The sequence below is a fragment of the Corvus moneduloides genome, chromosome 1 (assembly GCF_009650955.1).
Source record: "Corvus moneduloides isolate bCorMon1 chromosome 1, bCorMon1.pri, whole genome shotgun sequence".
NCBI lineage: Eukaryota > Metazoa > Chordata > Aves > Passeriformes > Corvidae > Corvus > Corvus moneduloides.
The window spans coordinates 87839179-87864681 of NC_045476.1; the positions used below are offsets into that span (position 1 = coordinate 87839179).

General features: G+C 38.7%; 1 protein-coding gene across 1 annotated transcript in view; it reads left to right on the forward strand.

The window, feature by feature from the left end:
• The window catches only part of LOC116448010 (catenin delta-2-like), a 255663-nt gene extending 234934 nt beyond the window's left edge, over window positions 1-20729 (forward strand). Inside the window, exon 3 of the mRNA XM_032117915.1 lies at window positions 20612-20729. Coding sequence (XP_031973806.1) covers window positions 20612-20728 — 117 coding nt within the window. The 3' untranslated portion in view covers window position 20729. The remainder of the gene's footprint in view (window positions 1-20611) is intronic.
• Window positions 20730-25503: the final 4774 nt, after the last annotated feature.

Consider the following 25503-nt stretch of genomic DNA (forward strand, 5'->3'; position numbering starts at 1 on the left):
TGGAAAGACACAAGGCATCTCAGCCTTGTGAACGTGCTTGGTGATGTTTGAGGAAAAATAGAGGGAATAAATTTGGCTGTGGCTCCTTTGTCATCCATGTTCCTGCACTGCTAACATGAAGACAGAAGTGGAGGTGTTTTACAGGATAAGATGCTTACTGTTTTAAATAGTAGCAAAATTCGACATACTTTGGAGTGTAAGCCTTTGCTATGATTTGTAGACAAGTTACAAAGCAGCCGCCTGTCGCTTGCAAGTGCTCACAAGTGGAGGACAGCCCCTTACAGTGCAACTCGAGGCTGTTTCTGTTACTACCTGGATGATCACATTCCAGGCTAGTAAGTTGGCAGCATCTGAGCTGAAAAATCTTGACATCCCTGACTTGAGTTTGCACTTCTGTGCTTTTCTAGAGAGTAAAATCCAGAAGCAACTTGACAAGTTTGGTTAGTGTGCTAAGCAGCCAGTGTTTCTGGGAGCCAGGTGATGTTAAAATCAGATTGGGGTTGTTTAAGTGTTCATGTGCTTGAAAGTGTTTTCATGGTTGATCTCAGATGGTTGAGGAAGTCTCGGGCAGCTGGGAGGGTGTCTGTTCTGGCAGGCTGCAGGATGTCCTTACTTCCATTGGGTCTCCTGGCTCTGAGAGGTGTCTCCCGTGGCTTACACAACTTTCAGAAACGCGGTCTTTCTTTGTCGTTACTTTTTCTTTGCTTTTTTCCCCAGGAGGAATTGGTACATTGGGAGAAAACAAGTACAACAGTGATTCCAGCAGTGCTGCACAGCCTTCTTTCTTCTCCCAAACTTTTGCTCTGTGTTCCCTCCTGCCATTCTGTACTGATGTGTTATGTATGGGTCTTACTGCATTCTCGAAGAGTTCTCTGAGTTAGGGGCGTAACTTTCTTGTCCGATTTTATGTATTGAACCATTTTTAATGTTTTTCATTAGGAATTGTGTGTCTGAAAAGATAATGAAATTCTGAGTTCTTTTTGAGTTACTGAAATGGTTAGAAATTGCATGTATGGCTGTGGTAAATGCAGTATTATCTATAAGTGGACTGATTTGTTCTAAAACAGGAATGCAGCCATCTGAATAATGCTTCATTTTGTTTATATATGCATGAAGATTAAAGTGGGTTTTGCATATTCCTGATTTGCTTTTTCCAAACAAAATGGGATTTATTTGCTAGTTTATTTTAAAATTTCAGATATTATTGAATCCTACTATTAGTTAGTGCCCTGCTATCAGTCACAGTTTTGCATACTTAAAATCTATGACATTATTTGACTGTCAGTATATCTTTATGCTGCTTCCTTTTGTAGTGTGTTCAGGGGCTACTGCATGGCTTCAACTTGGAAAGTCTGGCAGCAGTAATCTCAACTGTTTTCCTATTCTTACTTTTAGTTCTTTGGCATCTGTGTTATAATACCTTAAAATGGAAATAAGCTTGGATAAATGTAAAGGCAGCGTCCAGACACTTGTTTCTGGAAATAACTTCCTTGGGTTAGTAAGTTGTACAGTAGGAGTGGCTGGGACACAGCTGCAGGATGAGTAGATAAAGAAACTGCCTGGTTGGCTGTGACCTCCAGATAGACTCTGGATATCTGTTTAGACAAACTCTAAAAGTCCTTATGATTAAACTTCTTACTGTGCCACAGCCTCCTAATGTTATCTTTTAACATTTTTAAGACAGGAAAGAGACAGAACCTATGTTTTAATTAGTACTGACTCTTATAAAACAGCTGTCCATAAAATCAGTGAGATTCCTATTTGGACATAGGTACATTCTCCAAGCTCTTACACAATCTACTTGTGTAGATTCCTCTCTTTTCTTCCTTTAAATGTCTATTTTTCAATATTTGTGGAATGCTTTAAAAGAATAATTAGCCATTTTGTTATTGGAAGGGAGAAATCAGATGCAGGTTTGAGGCTTGGGAACTTGGCTTGTTATGATTGATTTTTCTGAATGGCAGAGTATGTTTATTAAAAGAACCTAAACACACTCTTCCATCTAAAAATCAGTATATTTGAAAAGGAATTTGGAAAAAATTGAAAGACAAGCATTGTGAAGGGATTGAAAATGTTTCTGGGAGTGTTTGGCAGCACTGTCCTTATTGTTTCAGGGTATCTTTGTATCATGACATAATTTTTTTTTAATATATAAAGGAATTAACGTTCATTATGATTTTTGTCATTTATCTCATACTGATTTTAGTTGAAATCTTGAAGCATGCATCAGTAAGGCACAATATAACTTTGAAAAACAGGGTTTTTTTTAGTTAGTTTGAAAACTAATTTTTAAAAAAATCAGTTTAAAAACAAAATCAATTTGGCTCAGTTTACCAAAACATGAGCAGGATTCAGAAACAGCTTGTTGGCTGAGCTCAACAGCAGGAGAAGCTGTAGTCGATCAGTTCTGCCCTCTTCAGCAGGTGTAATACCATTTGATGGAAATTGCAGTACATGGTTTCAGGGGACATGTGGATAATGTGTCCAGATGATAGCAACATCAACAAAGTATAGAAAAAAACATGGGCAGATGTTTGGCTTATTCTGTCTACATGGTTACATGTACTTAAATTCACTGTAATGGAGTTTATCTACTGTCATGTTGTGGTTTGCTCTCTTACAAAGAAGGATTTTATGGCAGGCTGCTAATCTTGCAGAACAGTTCACCTGTTGCAGCAGCCATATTTTGCAGCCTTAGCTGCAGGATTTTTTACCTTTTTTTCAACCTTTTTTTTTTCCCCCCTACTCTTTCTTTCCAAACATATTGAAGTGCTAGGTTTGGCTACAGTGGGATGAATTGCTCTATTGTTTTGACATACAGCAGGGTATTCTTGCAGTGAGACTGGATACTTCAGACCTTCACAGACAGAAGAAGATAAATTGCACACTTTTGAAGTGTCACCCTTAAAAAAAAAAAGAAGCCTCTAGGTTTATCTGACTGAATAACTTTTGATTTTTGTTTTCTGCTGTGTGTGACAGAAGTATAGTTAATCCTGAAATTACTGAAATAAAATGTTGACTAAACTTGATCTGTGGAATACTAAAATATATCAATAATTACTAAAAATATTTAGACAGATGATTAACTTATGAGTCATTGTTCTTCAGATCCATTTATGTATAATTAAAAGTGGTGGTGTATCCAGCTATTCTGTAATCAGGAGATCCTGTTGGCATGAGTAGAGCATCCTGTGTCTATTATCTGCTCCTGTCTCTTTTCATTCCCACTACTAGAACTCCTTAAAATTCTAGATCAACACAGCTTGCAAATTTAAATTCAGTGCTTTGTAAGATTAATTCAAAAATGTATCAAACTATAATTTTGAAGCTGATGTGAGCATTTAAAGAAAAGGGGCTTTATCTCTTATTCATTTAATGCAGCATGAAATTAACATCTGAATCAAACAGCAAAATTTTAGTAAATAAGATGCAGCATTTATTATGAGGCCTCATTATTCCATGTGCATAGTAATACTTTCAAAGTGTAATTTTTTCTTCTTCCTAAGCTGCTCAAAATGTTTCTCCCTGTTTTTCAACACGGCATTGTGTGTTGGTGTTTGTAATTAGATCATTTGCATACAGTCATTGTCATTAAAAAGTTAGCATTTTTTAGTGGTTACAGTTGTCTGAGTTATCCAAAGCTTTCTCATTTAGAAATATTTGAAATTGTAATTAAGGTCACGTAGTTTTTATGCTAACCATTATTTTCAGTGTTATTTCTCACATGACTGCTTCTCAAGCTTAAGCTTGTTTTGCTGTAAATAATTTTGTAGTCTCCATTTTAGTGGGATTCTAACTGTATTTTTTTAGGGATCACTTAGTTGCAAGTTATTTACATGAAGTACTGTATCCAGAGCCATATGTACTCAGTTGCTGTGGAGGCACCTGTCATCCTGTCTTCATAGGAAAGTGATAGTCCAGCATGGCACCAAACGTGCCCAAAGCAGTGGTGTGAAGAAAATTTGCTAGCAGGTACAAAACCTGTGTCACTGGATTGAGAGATGAGTTCTGTAAATTCAGGAAAGGAAAGTAAAATCCTAAAAAACCCCAAACCTATCCACTTTGGGTTACCTCCAGGAGGTTATGTTCCCCTCTGTCCAGTCCTAGCAATCAGCAAGTTGCCAAACTTCATAAAGCAGTTAGGATTGTCCATAGAGGCTGTACCTTATGTGAGTACTGAGTCTGAAAGGGCTCCCTGCCCTTCTCCTGTATGAAAAGTGAGCTGGAAGAAAAAAAGGTAGAAACTGTTTGCAGTGTTTGTGAAGCGCTTAAAGAGAAGGAAACTGATTTATAAGGGTTTAATTTTCAAATTCCTCCTCTTTAAGTGGTATTACACTGTTGGAGGAGTTTGCTCTTCCAAAAAAAGACATGAAAAGTGGTTAGAGACACTTTATATTCCGATGATGCTGTCAAAGACATCCCAAATATTGTCGCAAGGTTTCTGCCCACTTTTCATGAATGTATTCAAGGGAGGGTATGCTGTATTTCTCTCTCTCTGTTTCTCTCTTTCTGGCTTTTCTCTGCATTGGATATGAGCCAGAGAAATGTCTTTCCTGGTCAATGCAGTCTCTTGTTTGAGGAAATGAAGTAGAGTGCATCCCATTAAATTATTTCTTTCATTCTAATTTCAGTGACTTTGCTTTTGGAAAGGATACACACTTTGCCAGCCATGTAATAAGAAAAACCAGTCTGTACTAAATAGAAATCAAGCTTTAGGAATGGGAAAGTAACACAATAATAAGAAAGCTTCAGTAGTGGTGAAATTTGGCTTAAAAATCCTGACTTCGGTACACTAAATATGTACCCTTCCTTTTTTAAGCCAGTGAGAATCTTGCTCTATAAATTTTCAGCTCTTGCTAAATCAGTTTGATACCACATTTTACTTGTCACATGATTGGATAATGTAAAATACACAAGGAATAGACAACAGAACAGGTCCAGAAAGTTAAGTAGCTTTTCTTGTATTCTTGCAGTTTAGCATTGCAAATGTTTCTGGTACTTGTGTATTCCAGTCTGATGAGACTCTCCTCGAAAGGGTCTGAATCCAAGGAGCCAGACTTACTCAGCAAAGAGGCTTCTCAGGAGTATATCCAGTGAAGCTCTCAGAGTAGGGAAAGTTAGTGTTTTGTATGGCACAGGCTATTTAAATTGGAGCATCTGTGAACTGAGAGGAATGAACTTTGTCAGGTAAAACAAGCTGGGCCATCTACGATCAATTCAGAAAATAAAACAATATTCTCTCCTATTGGTATAATTGGACATCCTATCCATTCCTAGCCCTCAGGCACACTAGGAAGATGTTACACCTCTCACACTGGTCAGATGGAGAAAAATTCTAGAAAATCTCCCTTTTACTGCAGAAGTGTTCTTAGAGGGAGAGTCATTTTGATGGCACCAAAAAAGTTGCCTAGTACAGTGTTCCTGACAACTGTCTGGTCAAATTTTTCTGCTTCTGGGATGACGTGTTTGCCTCAGTAACCTTGATAAGGTTAGTTTCAGATAGGGCTATGCCCAGTAAGTTCATGCACCAGTACATGCTGGGGTCAACCCAGCTGACAAGCAGCTTTGCCGAAAAGGCCCTGAGGCATCCTAGTGGACACCAAGTTGAAGAGGAGCCAGAAATGTGCCCTTGTGGCAAAGAAGACAGCCAGTGTTCTTGGCTGCCTTAGGAGGAGGAGAAGTGTTGCCAGCAGGTCAAGGTAGGTGATCTTTCTCCCCTGCTCAGCACTGGTAGGGCCACACCTCAAGCACTGGCTCCAGTTCTGGGCTTCTTAGTTCCAGACAGATATGGACATATTGGAGGACGCCCGCTGAAGAGCCACCAAGATGATGAAGGGACTGGAACATCTGTCCTTTGAGGAAAGGCTGAGAGCTGAGACTGTTCAGCCTGGGATAAGGAAGGCTTGGGGGGAGAAGTCATCAATATGTACAAACACCTGAACAGAGGGTGCAAAGAAGAGGGAGTCAGATTCTCTTCAGTGGTGCCCAAGGACAGGACCAGAGGCAATGGACTCAAACTGGAATATGGAAGGTGCTGTATGAACACCGGGAGGGCACACTGTTACTGGGAGAGTGCCTGAACACTGGAACAGGTTGCCCAGAGAGGTTGTAGGGTCTTCTCCCTTAGAGATATTCAAAAGCTACCTGGCATGGTTCTGGACAACTTGCTCAGGGTCGCCCTCTGTGAGTTGAACAGGATGACCTCCAGAGGCCCCTGCCCATCTCCACCCTTCTGTGATCCTGTAAAGCTGCCTGCCATGCATGGTTAGGGCGTATGTCTAGTGCTGATGCATTACATCCTGGTTTGTGAGCATGTTGGGGGTTGGAAACAGACAGAGTAATCTTGCATCTTAGTTATGTTGTGCAAGCAGAGATTGCAATTCCAGATTCTCATTATTTCAGGCTAGCAAGGATCATTCAGAAGTGTCACGTCACATCTCATTTCCATCTTTGAGACATTTGGCTGTGCAAATCATATGGCTTTGACAAATAATCCCAACACATGCACAGTACTGACATGCTGAAAAATCCAGCTAAAACTTTGGTACCATGAGTTTGGTATTTTGATCTGTGAAGTAAAAACAAAGTCTCTTTGTGCTGCTTCAGTTCATGGCAGTTACTTATCTCTACTTCCCCTCATCCATAGAAAGGCCAGAAATCCATCTGCTGTACAGTCAGTGGGCTCTTGGAGGACAGGAGAGACAAATGCTCTCTGGCCATCGCAGATCTGCTCCCACTTACCAGCAAAACTGGGCACTCCATCCACGCCATCCCATGGGCTTGAACCACAGCAACTCTCACCAGACATGAAGAGAGGTTTTCAGGCTGCATGGTGCTGCCAGGGCCCTCAGTCCCTCCCAGGCTGTGCAGTCATCTTCACTCTTGTCCCTGGTTTCTCAGAATGCCTTGTCCAGGGAGGTGAGAGGGGTGATTCTCATTCCCTCCCTCCCTGACCAGTTTGGAATGACTTTCCTGTTGCTGCCATGGAAACAGTGCCTGGAGTCACAGAAGAGGAAATATGTGTGTTGTTCAGCTGCTGCCAGGTGTGGGAAGGAGAGATCCCTCATTTTACCCAGTCCAAGTTCCCACTGGGGGAAGAGATGTCAGCTTTAAGATGGGGGGCAGGGGGAAGAACAGTATGGCTCTAAACCACAACTCAGAAACCATGTCTGGAAATTAATTTGAATTCCCCCTCTGCCATTAAATTTACTTGAAACACTGAGTTTAAAATTCTGCAGGCATGGCTTGTTTTCACTTACTTTGCCTTTCCTTTTCAATACTGTGACATCATGAATCTTTTTCTTCTCCTGAAAAGGGAGCTGCTACTCCTCCCTGCTTGTTCTGCATTTGGGATCGGGGGCTTTAGTAATATGCATTGTATGAGACAGGTCTTGGACCTGTTACCAACACTGCTAGAAGGTTCCTAGCAGGAACCCAGTTCCACAGGGATAGATGTGGTTTTGATGGCTGTGTTTTGCTGTAATAAAGACTTGAATTTCAGATTACTTTCACAATACTGTCAATGAAATATTCTGGTTGAAGTAATGCAGCAGATTGATTCATTCACTATTTCTACTCACTCTCTCTTCCCTCTTTTTTCTTTCCGCTGAATCAATGAAAGTAACAATGATTCCTATGGCTCTTGTTTTGTAATTGTATCATAGCACTAATTTTGATATTCCTTCTGTAAGGAACATCCCTGTAGAAATGCTTCTCTCCGCTTTAGTCTACTGACAGTTTCCTCAACATCTCTTGATGGCAACTGAGTAGTCTTTGAACTGAAATCTGTGCTGTAATTGTGGAAACAGCACAATTGTCTTAGTAAGGCATGGTAATTCTGGAGTGCAGCAAGTGTTGCTTGTGTGTTTGATCTCCCAGAGGCATAACCACACATCCAGTCCACATATTTAATTATTCTGTTCTATTCATTGAACTACTACTGCACTACTACAATGAGTAGTACAAGTCTGGAATCCTTCTGTTTGAATGTTTGAGAACCCAATAGCAAAATCTATGTAGTGTTGTGTTGAAAGAATAGCCTGGATTCCCAATCTGGATGTTTTATGGATGAAAATTTATTTTTCTGTAGACACGCTATGTTTTCTGGTATCTGTTTGGTGGCAATAAATGTGTGTTTCACTGGTAAGAACAGCCATTGTTGGTTGGATGAACTGTCTTCACTGATGACCTCAAGTTATATGCTGAGAAAAGAGTAAGAACAGGGCCATAATATGTGATACTGTCTTCTAATACTCAAAAGCCACCTGTTTTCTGGTCTCCATGACCCAGTGAAGTTATGGTGTACTTAGTAACCATCAAAAGCATGCCTATTATGTAAAGAATCATCATCTTTCATTTGTTTTCAAGTCAGTCGAGTGCTTCTAGGTCAAAATCAGAGCTACTGAGAGAAATCCTATGGTGTCTGCTATGGACCTGGATGAGGAAGAAGAGGTACATCAAGCCTTCATTTCCAAGAGGCCTCAGGCTTTGGTCCTCAAAAGGGAATTCAACCATTCTGGTACTGGGAAAACAGCGCAGTGGTGCATAACAATCTGGGACATTTCCTGGGTGCGTTGAGGACAGCTTCTTCATGTGGTCATGGATGGGCCAACTAGGAATAGTGCACTCCTGGACTGAATGTTTACTAATAAAGACCTGTTGGAAGATAAAACATCAACAGCAGCTGCAGAGACTGTGAGAGCATAGAGGTCAAGGGCTTGAGGAACACAAGTGATCAAATAAAGACCTGAACTTGAGAAAAGCAGATTTCAACTCAGTCAGGGAACTTCTAGGAAAGATCCGATGGGAACCTGTCTTGGAGGGCAAAGAAGCTCAGGAATGTTGGGAGATTTCCCAGTGCAGCTGCTTCTTGAAGTACAAAAGAGCAGCCTATCCCCCTAAGCAGGAAAAGGAGCAGACATAAAAAGAAATCACTTGGAAAGGCACCAAGCTACTAAGAGAGCCCAAATGAGAAAAGGAGCAGTAGAGCAGTGCAAAAGGGGACAAACTTCCAAAGCGGAATATAGAGGTACTGCTTCAGTGTGCAGAGATTCAATTAGGAAGGCAAAGGCTCAGCTAGAACTCAAAGTAGCAAGAGATAATAACATAAGAGTTTCTGCATGTTAGCAAGTAGAAGTACAAGAAAGATAAGCTCTGCTGCTGATTAGGACCAGCAAGTTCATAAAAAATGGCACAGGAATGGCTGAGGCACTCGGCCTCTCTTCTAGGTAATGTCAGGCCCCAAAACTCTGTGTCAAGAAGCAACAACAAAGCAAATGGCAAACCACTGATAGTATGGAAGGGTCAAGTGCGTTGCCCTTCAGCCCTACTGTCCTGCATAACTTCATTGCTGCCTGAATTTGTTACCCTGTTGCTCGTTCTTTGTTTCAAGTCCTTTTATATGTATCAAACAGTGTGGAACATGGAACCAGAATTTCACTGGCGGACACCTTCAGCTGGGAGAATTTACCATTCATTTCTCAATTTGACTTCCTATTTAAGAAAGAATTTATCCATGAGGAAACCTTCTAGACAACTTGTTCATGTTTATGTTAGAGGCCACAAATTCCATTCTATGTTACAGGCTGTGATAATTTGCCTGATACGACTATCTGGCTTGCTCCTCTGTAGTCTTCTCAATCTCCCTGAAACTGGAATTGCATTCAATGTCTTACAGTTTTCAGGTACTACATCTGTTTTAAGCTGTGTATTTCTTAGTTTGTCAGAACTATCGAGAAAAACACCATCTGATCTTCAATTTGCTACAGGTTGTTTTGTCAGTTTGTTTCACGACCTAATCACTTCAGTTTCAGGCAGATCCTCTGATAAGACTCCCCCAGTGATTTCTTAGCGTGAGAATTTCCCATGAAATAGTAAAGAATTTCATGAGGGATTCATTTGGTTTCTTTCCAACAAACCCTTTTATATCCTGATCCACCCAGTGGTTTTACAGACTCTCCAGGCAGATTCTTGCTCCTGATGCATTTGGAGAAATATTTGTTGGTTGCTTCAATGCCTTGGGCTATTTGTCCCTTAAATCATATTGTGCTGTCTTGTCTTCTTATGTTTAACCTGTCAGCATTTATGCTTCTATATTTTCTTCACTTGAAGATTATTTCAACTTTCAGAAAATGTGTTTTTTATTAGTAGCAGCTTCCTTTTCCCTCCTTTTTTGTGTCAAACTTTTCTTGATACACTGCCTTGACTCTGGGCATTCATCATACACTTCCAACAGTTAGTTTCCCTACTGTCTATGAATAGTTTACTTTTGGCTTTAAACAAACTTATTGATATTTTTTTTACATATTTTCTCTTTTAATGTGGCTCCTAACTGGCAGATATTTTGCTTTCTGTGGTGATCTTGGATTTAAGGACAGAATGATCACTAAAAGTGGCTTCTCAACTGCAAGATGTGAAACTATCTGTCTTGACCAAGTCAAGAATTTAATCTTTTCCTGTGGGCAACCCAAGCATCTGTGTATGATACTATCCAAAATTCAGCTTATGTGCCATGTCGATCTCTTACCTTTTTTTTTTGGTATCAAGTATTGGTGTAATTGAAGACTCCCAGAACTATTGCATTTTGTACCCATCTTTCAAAATACACCTCTGGCAACTCCATAGTGCATTAACCCATATGTCAACCCATTAATGGTATTTTTACCAGTGAGATTGTTTGTTTTACTGGTTCTATACTCTTTCCCTACCTATACTTGCCCATACTACAATGTTATCCTGAAATACATGTTCCTTACCTATTTGTTTTCAAACAGGTGATTTTTAGACTATAATTTCATTATGAAAACCTTTACTTCATTCAAAAGATGAGCTATTCATACCAGAAATTAGAAGAATAAGATCGTAATGATACTCCTTAAAACTAACATTTTCATTACTAATTGCTTTTCTCTTTCGTAAGGAACAATATGAATCTGTTGGGAATTTCCTGAAACTGTGGTATTTCTGTAGGGTAGCCAGAAAAGGAATGAATTGCCTAATTATTTTACTAGTTCTCTTCTTTGTAATAAAAGATGTAATAAAAGAGGAAATATTCAAAAGCTATTAAAGTTAACTGCTGCTGCCACAGAATCATCTGTGAGAGAAAATGTGCAGATCTCAACGGTTTGCAGTCCTTGAGTTCAAATTTTTTTTATCCCATGCTGGGTTTTTTTTTTTCTTTAATACTTAATAGTAGCAGAAATAAGTGAATTATTTGACTAATCAGTGTACTGTCTGCTAGAATACTAGAATTTTTGTTTATGAACATCCCTGTATTTAAGCTGAATTTGCAATGTTGATGTAATTCCTATTTATTTTAAAGTCTGTCCACATTCAGTTAGTGTAGCAAACTGTGTGTCTCAAGTGTGCAGAAAATCAAGCTTCTGTCTTGTTAGTTTCATGACAAGAAAAAAAAATCCTATAGGTATTCATTTGCATGTGCTAAGTTGTCTTAAAAGAAAAGCCCATCTTGCTTTGTTAGATAACTTTTGAATCCCTTAGTAACTTGCTAAGGACCAGCCTTTTAATAACTACTCATGGCAATATTCAGATCTAGTATCGTAATTAATTCAGAAATTCCAGAATAATTGCAAAATGATGGAGTCTTTTCTTGGATATGCTGCACTGATGGTCTACGTGTGGATTGAGAAACAAGTCTCTCTTACAAGGCAAGGAAAATCAAAAGAGAAAATTGTTCACCAGAATAGTTTTTCCAATGCAAGTAGGAGAAAAGAAAGGGAATAGATGTCTGCTCTTTTAGACCATTTTGGACAAGTGTAAAGCTAATGATTTATCATGCTGGTTCTCCATCTGTTCCTAGTGCCTAGGATGATGTGTGTTCTCACAACTCTGGGAGAGAGAACTAGTTCAGAGGCATATAGATGGGGAACCAGAGAACTCTATGAATAAAATGCTGGAGAAGAGTTCAGATCTCTAAGCATGTAGATAGACTGCCCAAGAAGTGGTGTGTGTCGCTGCACTGACACCTCTGCAGCTATTGCTGGCATCTTGGCACGTTGCCCAACAGAGCCGGATCTAATCAGATAAGAAAGGGAGACTAGAAGCTGAGGATGTTGTCAGAACCAGAAAAGGCTTTCTTAGTGCTTCAATGTCTAGGACATTTTTAGAAGTTTCACGTTTTGAGACCATGTTGTTAAAATTTCCTTACTTTTTGCATGCCTTTAAACCATACAAATATATGTATAATTAGGCATCTTCCATCTGCAGCAAGATTATGTTGCTCTTTCCACAGCAAAATTACTCTGCAGATAAGCACTGGGAAATCAAGGTAAAAAACATCAGTCCATGGTTCTGTCTGATATATTAGATATGCTGAAAATGTGAAGTCAGGCCTCAAGAGCTGCTACTGTGAATGGAATTACCCTTTTCCATTCTAGACATAGTAAATCTTTGTGCTTGGATAGCTGAGAAGTAAATTAGAATTACACTGGCCTAAGCTTGTAAGACTGAAGAGTCAGGGTCTGTTACTAAACTTCAGCTCTACTTCTCTTGCTGTCCTTGGAGAAGACCTACCTTCTCTGAGGATTTGTTTTGCTGTCACATTGAGCTTTACAAATAATAACAGTAAGCCCTGAAGCAGGTCAAAGTTAGTAAGGTAGAAAGTCAGTTTAATCTTACATCTTCCTTATGCTGCTGCAGAGGGTGGCAAAGCAAAACTATGACATTAGAAAGCTCGTAGTAGTTCTAATCCTGCCCTAACGCTCCAGGGTTTTTACTTACAGTTTATTGTTTTATGGACAGAAGTCATTTGCATGGGAGGAAGTGGAATAGCACAGTAGTCATGGTGGGTGATAAACCATTGGGAGTGTTGGCAAGGAATGCAAAAACCAGTGAGAAGAAGAAAAGAGTTAGCTTAAAGACTGAAGCTGAACACAAACAGAGAAGAAAAATCAATATAAAAAAGGACCAGGCCATTTGTAATAGAAAAATGGAGAAAATTTTAAAAACTTTGGTGATTATGCTGGAAAAGAAATAATGCAGTTTCTCCTGGAACAGAAGTCCAGGCATCTGGGCAGGGTGCCTTCAGAGAGCAAGGATTGCCTGTAACTCACAGAGGAACAGGGCAGTATGCCTGGAGAGCTAAAACATGCAGTGGAATGCAATTGTCACCATATTGGTATCAGGATCCTAAACAAAGAAAATAAAATAGGGTCTTATTCCTATAAAAGTTGTTAAAGGCATAAAAGGGACTTCTTTGAAGTAATTTTACATGAAAATGAAGGAATATTTTTAAACACTGTAATCAGCCAAACTAGTTCTTTATCCCGTAAATAATCCATATGCATAATAGCCTAGATGCCATGCTAATCTCTTGTAAAGAAGCGTGGGATTGCTAAATCAGTCAGATCAGGTAAAGGAATAAACTAGAGAAATTCAGGCTGATAAAATACAAGCATTTACATAAAGTGAAACATGTCTTTATGTAATCATCATGATCAGAGAGTTTGATAGCCTCTGATCTAATCAATAGCAATGGTATAAAGACTTGAAAAAATATTCAGAACTCATCAGTTCTAGGATCATGGTAAAAATAGGTTAAAAGAAACCTCTGGAGGTCTACTCCAAGCAGGTCTAGCTTCAGTGTTAGATCAGATGTGAAGATGACTTTTAAAATCTTCAAGAATGGAGATTCTGTGTGTACAACCTGTTCCAGTGTTTCACTACCCTCGATGTGTTGTTTGATTTTGGAGTTGTTTTCTTTTTTTTTTATTTCGTTACTGTTTTTGTTGTTTGTGTTTGTTCTTTTACCTTTTGTTCAGTTGGAATTTACTTTGTTGCAACTTGTCACTGTTGCCTGTGTCTGGTTGCTGCATGTGTCTGGCAAGAGCCTGGTGATGTGTTTACTATAATCCCCTTAAAGAAGTAAAAGTCTGCAACAGCCATGCTGTACAGGCTGGGGGCAGAGTGGCTGGAAAGCTGCTCAGCAGAAAACGACCTGGGAGTACTGGTCAACAGCAACTGAACATGAGCCAGCTGTGCCTAGGTGGCCAAGAAGGCCAATGGCATCCTGGCCTGTATCAGCAATAGTGTGGCCAGCAGGACCAGGGCAGTGATTGTCCCTCTGTACTCGGCACTGGTGAGGTCACACCTCAAATCCTGTGTTTGGTTCTGGGCCACTGCCTGCAAGAATGACATCAAGGGGCTGTAGCGTGTCTGAAGGAGGTCGACAGAGTGAAGGGTCTGGAGGGTCAGTTATATAAGGAGCAGCTGAGGGAGCTGGGGCTGTTTAGCCTGGAGAAAAGGAGGCTCGGGGTGACCTTGTTGCTCTCTACAACTGCCTGATGGGGGTATAGCAAGGTGCGGATCAATCCCTTCTTCCAGGCAGCCAGTGAGAGGACAAGGGCACAACAGTCTCAAAGTGTGCCAGGGGAGGTTCAGGTGGGCACCAGGAAGAATTTTTTCACTGACAGGGTTGTTAAGCATTGGAAGAGAGTCATCCCTGGAAGTGTTCAAGAAATGACTGAATGTGTCACTTAGTGCTGTGGTCTAGTTGACATGGTGGTGCTTGGTCAAAGGTTGGACTTCTAATCTTGGAGGTCTTTTCCAACCTTAGTGATTCTGTGAAATACATCCTCCCTAGACCATCTCTTCTCCATGCTAAACAAACCAAATTCCTTCACCTTCTGCTTGTATAATATGTGCTTTAATCTTCTGACCAACCATTTTTGTGGCCCTCTGGTGGTCTTGCTTCAAAAATCTTGTCATGTCTTGTCCTGGTGGCCCAAAATCAACCACTCTACTTGATATAAGCTTAAGGACTACTGAATAAGAGGGAATAATCACTTCAATAGTTTCCTTGTTCTACTAGTAGCTCTCTTGTTAGTGCAGTGAAATGAGTGTTTGGCCATTGTCACCACAGCAATGCACTGCTGATCACAACTTTGTGTCCACCACGCCCCCAGATCCTTTCTGAGGAGATGCTGTACTGTTACATGGGATTCCATCCTTTATGCAGGACCATTTGTTTCTCTTTCATGAACTTCATGGCACTGTTGTTGGCCTTCCAGCTTGTCAAAGTTCATCTGAGTGGTAGTCCTGCCCTCCAGTGTATGAATTGCTTCCTTCAGGTTGGTTACCTGGAAACTTGTACTTATAGGTGCAGTCACTTCTCCATTAAGATTCTTCAAGAACGTATGTACCCACCACTGAGTTTTTGAATCTGCCGCCTCTCTGCTTGTCTGATTACCTTTCTGTGAGCTTTTTCCATCACCCCCATGTTATTCAGTATAAGTCCAGTGAAAAAGGATAAGAACAGAACAAGTGAAAACACAGTCCAACAATAGAGTGTAGAGAATGTGGAAGCTATTGATTGGTAATATTGATTCTAAAGTCCAGTTTCGAAGCTTTTGAAGAGCATTTAGTGTCAGATGTTTGGGGGTATTGGTAGTGGTGGTTTTTGTACTGTTTGAAAGCATGAAGACACTCTGTTTTCCTTCTACTTACAGGATGGGCTGTCAGGTCTGGTTTGTGTCTGATGCTATCTGTCCCTAGGTTTCTGCCAAGCTAAACTTTCCTAGGTTTTGCTGTTTTCCTTAGGAAGCATGTGCTCCAGTTTTTGCTATTCATGTGTGTTTGGTACCATAGGTTAAGAACAGTTTGTTACCAACATCACTCTGAGTAGTGGCGTTCATTTGGAGCGTACAGATGTGGAGTATGTGGCATTGTGCATGATGCCATAGGATGTGCCTAGGAATATACATATACTACTTGTGGCATTAATTGAGGTATGGTTTTTCTTGTTTAACAGATTACAAAAAGATAGAGCCAACGTTGTACACTTCTACAGCCTGTGTACTTTTTTTGAACTTCTGCGGTTTCTAAGATCCTCCTTTGGAAGACTTCAATCCCAGAGACGATTTATTTGTTTGTGTAGCTGTAATCAGACTTCCCGTATTCATCTCACCCAGGATTCCCAACCTGGATTATCAGTGCTGTTATTTGTCTGTATTTGAAGATTCAAATGATCACCATTTGCCCCAATTAGGTTTTTTATAGCATATTTGCAATCAAAAGCCAAACACTTCTCCTCTTTTCATGTCGTGACCTAACGATTCTTAGGAACCCAGTAATTTTGCAACCCTCTTGGGCCTAAATTTAGATAGTTTTTTTGGTGGTTTTTTTGTTGTTTTTGTTTTTTGTTTTTTAATTGTTTGTTTGTTTGTTTTTAATCAGCTGTTTTTTACTGTCACTACTGATTTTACTGTGTCTTTTGCTTGGCATTGATACATATCTCTGTGTGAAACGATTGAAGGATTAGTTTAAGGTTGTAACAGACAAAGTAAAATGAGATCAACTCCAAATACAAGCCAATTTCTTTTGCCCTATTTTACCCTTCCCAACATTCAAATGGGTCAATACAGATGACCCAGCACATGTAAAGCGAAAAAGAAAACCAGAATATCCTCTGGTTTGGTGTGCCCTGAGCTCAGGAGTTCCTAACTTTTCCGAAGGCTGTGAAGATTTCCATCATGCTTGTTCAGTGTCTGGACCACTGTGAAATGTTATGACCTGGCTCAAGTCTTATATACTGCTTGAAGCTTTGGTGGCTGCAGAGGACAGATAAAATACAAAACTCCTGCTGAAAAAGAAAGTGCATTGAATTGCCATCTATGGAATAATGAATATTTTTTACAAAACTAACCCCAGCATGGTAGTGGCCAAATACCATTTTTAAAACATAAATTACTTCAGGCTCTAGGTGATAAATACTTTGTATAACTTCAAAACAATTTGATAAGGTTATCATGAAGTTCTTCCCTTTCCAAGTTGCTCTCTTGAGTGATTTCTCTGGATTACTCTCGTCATTATCTCTGATCTCTGGTGGCTTCCCACTCCCACACCCCCTCCTGGTGCCAAGTGCTAAGGACTGCCAGGCTGGTCACTGCACTTTGTAGTGCCTTTGCATGGGCACTTGCTTTGGCATTATTGCCCTTTGTAACACAGTCGTTGAGGCTGCCCTTGACATGCTATTAAGTAAATTAATTTTGATGTTGCATTGTAGTTTCTGCTGTTCTTCATTCTGCAATTGTCTTGACAACAGATTTGCATAATCAGTGAGTAGGAATTTGTTTTTAATTTTGTTGTTCTGATTAGCTTGATTCAGATAAATAATAGAAAGTTGTGAAGATAACACGATGTGGCATGAACTGGTGAAAATGATTGTAAACATAACAAATAAGACAAATGACGGAGTCAGGTTCAGTGATTATTTTTATAAAATGTAAGCAAATGCTATTTCTGGTTTCTGTCTTCTTACACTGTGACAGCTGCTTGAAATGTAAAACATATGGATTTATTCAAATATTAGTCACTCTCACTGCTTCCCAAACAAAGAAAAGGAAGCTTATTTATTTGTTTTCTGCCCAGGTTTCTTGGTATGGAGGGAAAACAGATTCACAAATCTTATTTGAATTCTTCTTTCCTTTTCTCAGTCCAAAGGCAACCCTGTGGACCTGCACCTTTTCATGGCATGAGGGAATACCAAACACAGTTGCTTATTAAATTTAAAGTAGAGGATAATTCTTGAAGTAGTAAGTGTTTAACTCTGCACATATCCCACCTCCCCACCTTTTATCTCCTTCCTTTAATTTCTAACTTCTGATGGCACCTGACAGAACATGATTAAGCAAGAAATAGTAGCAATTAAAAAGCTGGTAATGATGTTCCTATTCATGTTTTCTAGCCATTTTCATGCATTAGAAACCCAAGATTATTTCTTTCTTAAGTAATTGAGTACATCTCTGCTTCCTGCTTGAGGAGTAACATACATACAACTGCCCTTTTCTAGTAATCTCTGCAGGGCAGGACTTAAATAATGTGGGCAGTGAAACCAGAAAACAATAATTTCTACATTTTGAGAAGAGCAGAGTTTCCTCAATAAGGAACCAGGGAGAGAGAGAATGAGAGAAATTCCTTAAACCAATCAGTTTAAGGCATTTGCTGGAGTAGCTCTTAGTGTAATAGGACTGAAAGAAATTTAGTGGAGGATGAGTCATGAAATGTGCTAGGAAATGAAAGAAAGATGGAAGGCAGAAGAGAACAGAAAGCAATAAGTATGAAAGAAAAATAAATGTCAAAGTGAAGAGTAGACAAGTATATTTTGGAGACTAGAATCATGAGCAAAAAAATGTTCTGTGGACAAAGTTATCATGACAAAAGGGTATTATTTGAAGAAATGCAGAAGTTTCTGGAAAAGTTGTCAACCAGAGTGATTAATTGAAGGAATACAAAGCATAGAAAAGATATGAGAAGATACACAATCCAGACCATTGAAGGAAAAAAAAAGGCAAAATAATACTTACTTTTGAAGTATTTCAGTAAAATAGGTTTGGGGCATTTCTGTATTTAGTTGGCTTGGCATAGCATGGACAAAAGGGAGAAGCTGGAGAAACACTGTTTGCATCCCTACTAGATTTAAAGAACACAATGAGCTGCACTTGATGTCTAGGAAAAGGCAGGTGGACAACAGAGAGTGAGGAGCATTTGTTGCCGAGTTCTTGGTGCTTAACATTCTCTTGGCAGCATTATGGGGACAGATGCACCTTCTTACTAGGCAGGTAAGCCAAGTGCCCGTGCTAAGCCACGGCAAAGAACACGTCTGACCTGCCTCACCTGGGATGGTGAGAGGTGAACTGACTGGATGAAAATCTATGCTAAGCACCAAAATGTGCATTGTTGTGATAGAATCAAGGAGCTTAAAAAATGCAGTGGAACAGGATAGCTGTTAAAACTTCTGCTTTTATTTTGAAAGTAAACATAATGCTCAGTTTGATTTTCTTGGGTATTTTATACTATCAAAACTTCTCCAGGCTTGCATGCTTTGATATAAGCATGCTGGCATGGCAAATACTGTATCACTTTGATTTTTCATTCTTCAACAATTTAGTAGTATTTCTGCGTTAAGGGTTTTATTTTATGCAAACAAGACCAGGATTTGAATAATAACTCTTGGAAACCCGATCAACTGTCTCTTCGGCTTTTCAGGCAATTGATTCTTCTAGGTGAGAGAAAAGCTCTCTGTGAAGGAGGCATATATGAAAGAGGTGATTATTGTCAGGTGATTTTTATTAATCATATCTTCAGGTAACAGTGAAAAAGATAGTTCTGCACGCTACAAAAATGTGAAGAGAATACTATTAACTATTGATTACTATAGCACTGTTGACCATTTCATTTAATGAGCAGTGATGTTTTGATCTTCAAATCAATCTGACTTTCAGTGGCATTCTTGTACTCTGTATAGATTTGTTTGGAATAATAAATTCACAGTTAAGCAGGCTTTGTCACATAGTGGCCAGTTAAGTATTCACTGGCTATTTCATGCTGTGTATAATCTATGTGGATGTCCCCCTTTACTCATAGTGCAGGACAGAAGTTATTCCATGTCAGTAGCAAGAGAAACAAAGAGGAGTGATCCAGTTGGATTAAGCAGAATGACCACCAGCCAGTTCCTGTCTTACATTTCAGTTATGGTTTGCCTCATTTCAGAGATGTGAAAAGTTTAATGCCTTCATTTACCCTTGATTTCTTGGTCAGAGGTTTTGGGTAGGACATAGAATGAACACTTATGAGTCCTACTCTGCTTCTACCATTTCTTCCTTTCTCTCAAATACTAAGTTCTCAATGGCCCTTGGTGGACATAAGTCATGACTCCAGTAATTTCCAGTGCTGTTCTGCCAGGCAGGACCTTTCTGAGGAGTTATTCAAAGGACTCCCTCCCATACTCTGCATTACAGGGAGGTCCTTTTGGAAAAAAAAAGAGGGAGAAAGGGATAATGGGTGAATTTGTGTGGGCAGGGGAATTATTTAAGAAATGGACTCTCAAAATAATTCTCCTTCAGCCTTCATCAGAAAGGGGCAGGAGAGATGTTTTTGTTTACCTGTGAAAATGACATAATGTAACTATGACCAAAATGGAAGGGCAGCAACACTTCACAAATTTGCAATAACCATTAGCTCCCCAAAAGTATTTAATATTTTAATTTGATAAAACTAGTGCTACAATATGTGGGGAATGTGGCCCTTTAAGAAATGGTGGAGATTTTACTTATATTCATTTTACTTTTTTTTTTTTTTAATTTAAAAAAAGAATCTTTTGTGTATAAAACCAAAACCACGCTATAAGTACCTTTATAAGCTCTGTGGATAAATCTTATCTGGTAGGAGGGATTTGGTTTCCTTGACAGAATAAAAGAAAATACATTAAATTAGTGGTAGGAATGTTAGCACAGCTTTTGTCCAAAACTACTTGAGTTTTCCTACTGCACATCATTAAATGCAGAAATTAAGCTGTGCTCAGGCCATATCAACACACCTACAATTTAGTTAATTTCACTGGTGTATACTGTGATGGTTATCAATTTTTAAGTGCAGAAACTTCTGTCACCACAGGATCATCCACAGAACTTTGCGTCTTTTTTTCAGTAACACAAATTGTACTTATTTGTGATCATACTTAGGTCAGCTTGCTAAGATCTGTATGCTACTGAGAGATCTGCATGAACTCTGTAGGCCTGACTTACTAAATGTATTTGGAAATTCCTTCTTAATCTCAAGAGAAGTCAAAGCAAATGGTTTAACTTTCTTTTTTCAGGAACTGCAGTTTGAGAGACTGACTCGAGAACTTGAGGCTGAACGTCAGATTGTTGCAAGCCAGCTGGAGAGATGTAAACTTGGATCAGAAACTGGAAGCATGAGCAGCATTAGGTAATGTACAAATTGTTGATGTCTTTATAATTAGTAAATTTTGTTGCTGTTATGAATTATCACCAAGTTTGATAATCTTTTTGTAAAAAAGTTATACACTAGGGAGAATGAGATTTTAGTAGAGTTTGAAAATTTGCATTGTGACCTGCTTTTTAAAAAGAAAATTTCATGCGATTTTGTATCTTGTTTGTCCAGTAACAGAATAGTAGTCACATTTGGAATTCGTTGATTTGCTGGAGTCTGAATGGATTATCAGCAACTTGTTTCCCCCACCAATACAGCTGTAATTTTCAGCTGAAGATTTTTAGCTTCATAATTGCAGAGATGTATTGATAAGTGAACCTGTTTAATCATAATTTTATCACTCAAGGTATTAAAAGCTTTAGAATGAATTACGTAAAGCTGCTGACCTGTCATCAAAATGTAATGAGAAGATATAAGTGACTCTCTTTGTTTAAACATTGATTTACTTTAAGAAATTGTCCTGGTACATTGTTTGGAGGATGGCAAGTTTATTTAAGAAATTGTAACAAAGGAAACTGATCTCTTGGTGAATTTAGTGGAAGTACAGACTTTGCAGTTTTTAGCTGCTTGATAAGTGTGTTTCTGTTTTCTCAGTGAAGCTAATAAATGGAAGATGATGGTACTAGAGTTTCAAGAATTGAGGAAAAAAAAAGTTGCATAGGCATGTGTTCTATTTTTATCAGTGGAAATATGAATAGATAATAGTAAGTATAACATGCCAAGCTAAGCAATTCAAACAACGTTTCAATCAAATAAATGATATTTTTCCATTATAAGTAGGAAATAATTATTCAGTAGAATGTCAAAGATGTAACAAAAATACTGAATGCAAGATCCATTAAAATGGCAGAAGTCAGAAAAATCTTTCACTAATTCAGCAGAAGCTGTACATGAAGTTGACTTAAAATACAAGCATTCTTAATAAATCGGTTGAGAATTAACTCCTTAAGATAAAATCCTCTGTTATATGTTTGTCACCATCTAGGCTTGTCAACATTAGAAAAAGTATGTTACTTAAGTTTTTTTCAGCATGAAATAGGTAATATTTGGCAGTGCAGGAGAATATATTTGCATGACTATATTTGCATGTCAAGTGTGTTTGCCTAGCACTTTAAAGTTTACATATGGTATGGCTGCATTTCAAGAAAGTTATCTGAAATATGTTTGAGTAATACTGAGGTATGTTTAAATAATGCTGTTATTTTAGGATTATTCCAGTCAGCGATATGAAGGTTGGGAAATTTCTTGTTGTGAAGTAAATGCTTCCTTGGTGAACTTTTTTCTTATTGATAAAGTTATACTTTAGAGTTACCAGGGATATTAACATCAACTGACTCTTCATTGAGTTCTGAAACTCCAGTTATTCAAGAAGTTTAATAATTGGACTGCTTATCTGTCTGTGGAATATAGCAATACATAGAACAATGGAAGAGATATTATGCAAATTTTTGACATCTGTAATTTACCCTGGAAATGTTTTACACACGACCAGGCAATTTCTAGCATTTTAACTAAAAACATTTTAAGAAGTACCTTCTGTTTTTCAGAAGATAACATCGAAAGCTTACAGTTAGATAGCTGTCCTTAGGCTTGGCAAGTGATATAAAGAGGAAATCAATAATAATCTAATATTGTTTGTGTTGGGTTGTTGTTTATCCCATATGTATTAAATAAGTAATCTTCTGTCCAAAAAATTCTAAATCATCATTTTAGGGGCTTAGAACTAACACAGATACTAAACGAAGTCAAAATTCTGTCAGGTTGCTGTGCTGACTTCCCAGTGCTCATCTACATTTGAGAATGTTTCTTTAGCATTGTATTCTTTGACATATCCTTGATCTGTAGTCATTTTTTTAGGGGATTGGGGACTGTATTCACCAGGAATTTTGCTAAAAAGGGCTTGACTGTTTTCTTTTAAGGAACAAGTACTTGGCTGTGAACCAAAGGCAGAATCAGTAGCTTCTGATAAAACGGAATAAAATGCTTAGGCCATGAGTTAGGACAAAACTTGTGAACTCCTCCCTTCCCCAGTGTTTCCCTGTTGGCAGCCTCTGAACAGTTCATTACTCAGCCTGCTGAGTATTAAAATTTCATGGTACATTCCATAAGGAGACAAGTCATGTTCTATTCTGCTTCATTCCTCTGGCTGAGGTGCTTATTCCTTCTGGGCCAGATCTTCAGTCTGTCACTCCCTTTAGTATGGGGGGGGTGGGCGGGGCAATTAGATGCCAGCATATCTTTAGAGCTCTTCAGTCTCTGATAGTTTTAAGCACATATTAAAGAAGTGTACTGTTAGCAAATCCTTAGAACTTTAAGATTCTCTTTCATATTCTTTATCACTGTTTTATGTGAGCAGTTTCTTCGGGTTTTTTTTGTTGTTGTTGTTTTGGATTTTTTTTTTTTTTTAAGGAGTCTTAGTGTTTGAACTGAGGAGTGTAGCTCTAACCTAGCCTACTCTTTTTCTTTGAACACAGCGTTTGCAAGGCAACAGACTTTTTCTCAACTGAATTTCTACTCAGTACTGGAATTGCTAGAACTGATGTGCCATTTGTTACTGAAAGTCTCTTGAATAGACTGTCATTTGTGCCTGAGTGCCTGAAGCAATATGCTGAAGTTTCTGTATCTTACAAGTCGCAAAAATGCAGTCTAATAAGCTGAATAACATGGAAAGCACACCTGCTTTGTATATGCTTTCTTCAGTAGAGTTCTCTTCCTTAGAAATGCCTATGTTATTCACACTTTAACACCAGGAAACTTACATTTTCCTTAGGAGGATACAATTTTTGCAAATTCATTGAAAAGAAAAGTACCACAAGTCTAATTGATAAACCCATAAGAGCTTTCATTTCAAGAACATTGAAGAAATAGCTGGAATGCATTGTGACATTGGTAGACAGCTGCTGCTGTGTTGGTCAAGTTAATAAAATTGCAATTACAGTTTTCCTGTGCAGCTGTCAGTGTTAGATCTGATTTAGGCTACTTGTTGGGAAAGGATATATAGTGGTCTTTGTAGATATTTAATATAAAGGACTGATAAATCCAGTAGCCTCATAGAGGTGAGGCTCCCACAACCTAGACCTGCACAGTGTGGAGAAATGGGCTGAATGGAACCTTATGAAGTTGAAATTTATAAATGATTTGCAAATGCATCTGGGATGGAGTATCCCCTTGTTACAACACAGGCAGGGATAGAAAACAGCCTTGCAGAAAAAGACCTTCAGGACCTTGGAGGCCTTTTCAACTTAAGTGATTCTGTGAGTCAGCAGTGCGTCCTTGCAGCAAAGGCCAGCTGCACCTTGGGTTGCAGCAGCAGAAGTGTAGCCAAGAGATCAGGGCAAGTGATTCATCCCTTGTGTTTGAAGCTCTTGAGGATAGACCTTGAGTGCCCTATCCAGTTTTGGGCATCCCACAACAAGAAAGACATCAGCATGCTGGAGCAGGTTCTGTGCAGAGCTTCCAGGAAGGCAGGAGGCTAGAGAGCACCTAGGGTGTGGAAAGAAGATGAGAGGACAAGGGGTTTTAGCCACAAGAGAAGGGTCAGGAGGGCTCAGTCTTCTGATTATAACTAGGTAAAGGAAGGACTTAGAGAAGACAGAACAGAAGGCTGTTCTCAGAGGTGCATTGGGGTAGAATCAAAGGCTACAGATGCAAGTTGGAGCATAAAACATTCTAATTAGGCGTAAGAAAAACCTTTTTTACCATGAATTTGGTTAAACATTGCCACAGGTTGCACTGATAGGTTCTAGAGTTTCCGTCCACAGAATTAATAAGAACTTCCTCTTCCCACCCAAGTTTTCCTGTGCTTTTTCTTACTATTTCATCATAAATCCTGGGAAAAGAGTTGTATTAGCATTCTACTGTTCTGGTTTTTTTTTTGCCATCAAATTGCAGGCTCCCCCAGGAAGTGGTCATAGCACCAAGGCTGCCAGAATGCAGCATTAGATAACAGAATTTATCTAAATGCAGCACTTAGATAACAGTCAGGCACGTGGTTGAATTCTTGGAGCTGTCCTGTGCAGGTCCAGGAGCTGGACTTTGATGATCTTTGTGGGTCCCTTTTGACTTGGGATATTCTATGATTCGATTCAACTATTTCAGAAAAAACCCAAACCTCTCTTACCTGAACTAGTGAATGTGTTTGCTTTTGCCTGTGAATGTAAATATTAAAATATGAATGTAGGTATTAAAACGAAGTTGGAAAAAGACATGGTTAGCATGGATTCTGGAGCAAAATATGAGCCAAAAGACAAAGATATGTTTGTCATAATATGAGGACAGAACAGGCTTTTTTTTATGCAAAGAGTTTGATCAACAGTCCTGTGTAAAAAACACTGCAACTTACAAGTAAAATTTATACACCATCATACATATATAACATACATTTCAATACATATTAGAAAACTGTTTAGCCTGCATTGTGGTTCTTTATCAACTCAAGATTTACCAGTTAAATGTATTAAACCTTTTCCCATTGGTTTGATTGCTGTGATATCTCCAAATGCTACTGGGAAGCTTCTAACTTGAAAACAAAAATTTAAAAATCCTTTTAATTAAATGTAAATTAGAAAGCTAACTTTTAAAAAGAAAAAACAAAAGTCAACAGTTATTTCAGAGCAGCAAAAAAAGGATCAGTATTTTATCATTACCTATGAAAATGCCAATTGTAGTTTTTGTACTTATTTTATTAAAACAAGCCAATAGCATGTCTATTTTTAAAGGGGTTTTTAAAAGTGATGTTCTTTAAAGAGACGGGCA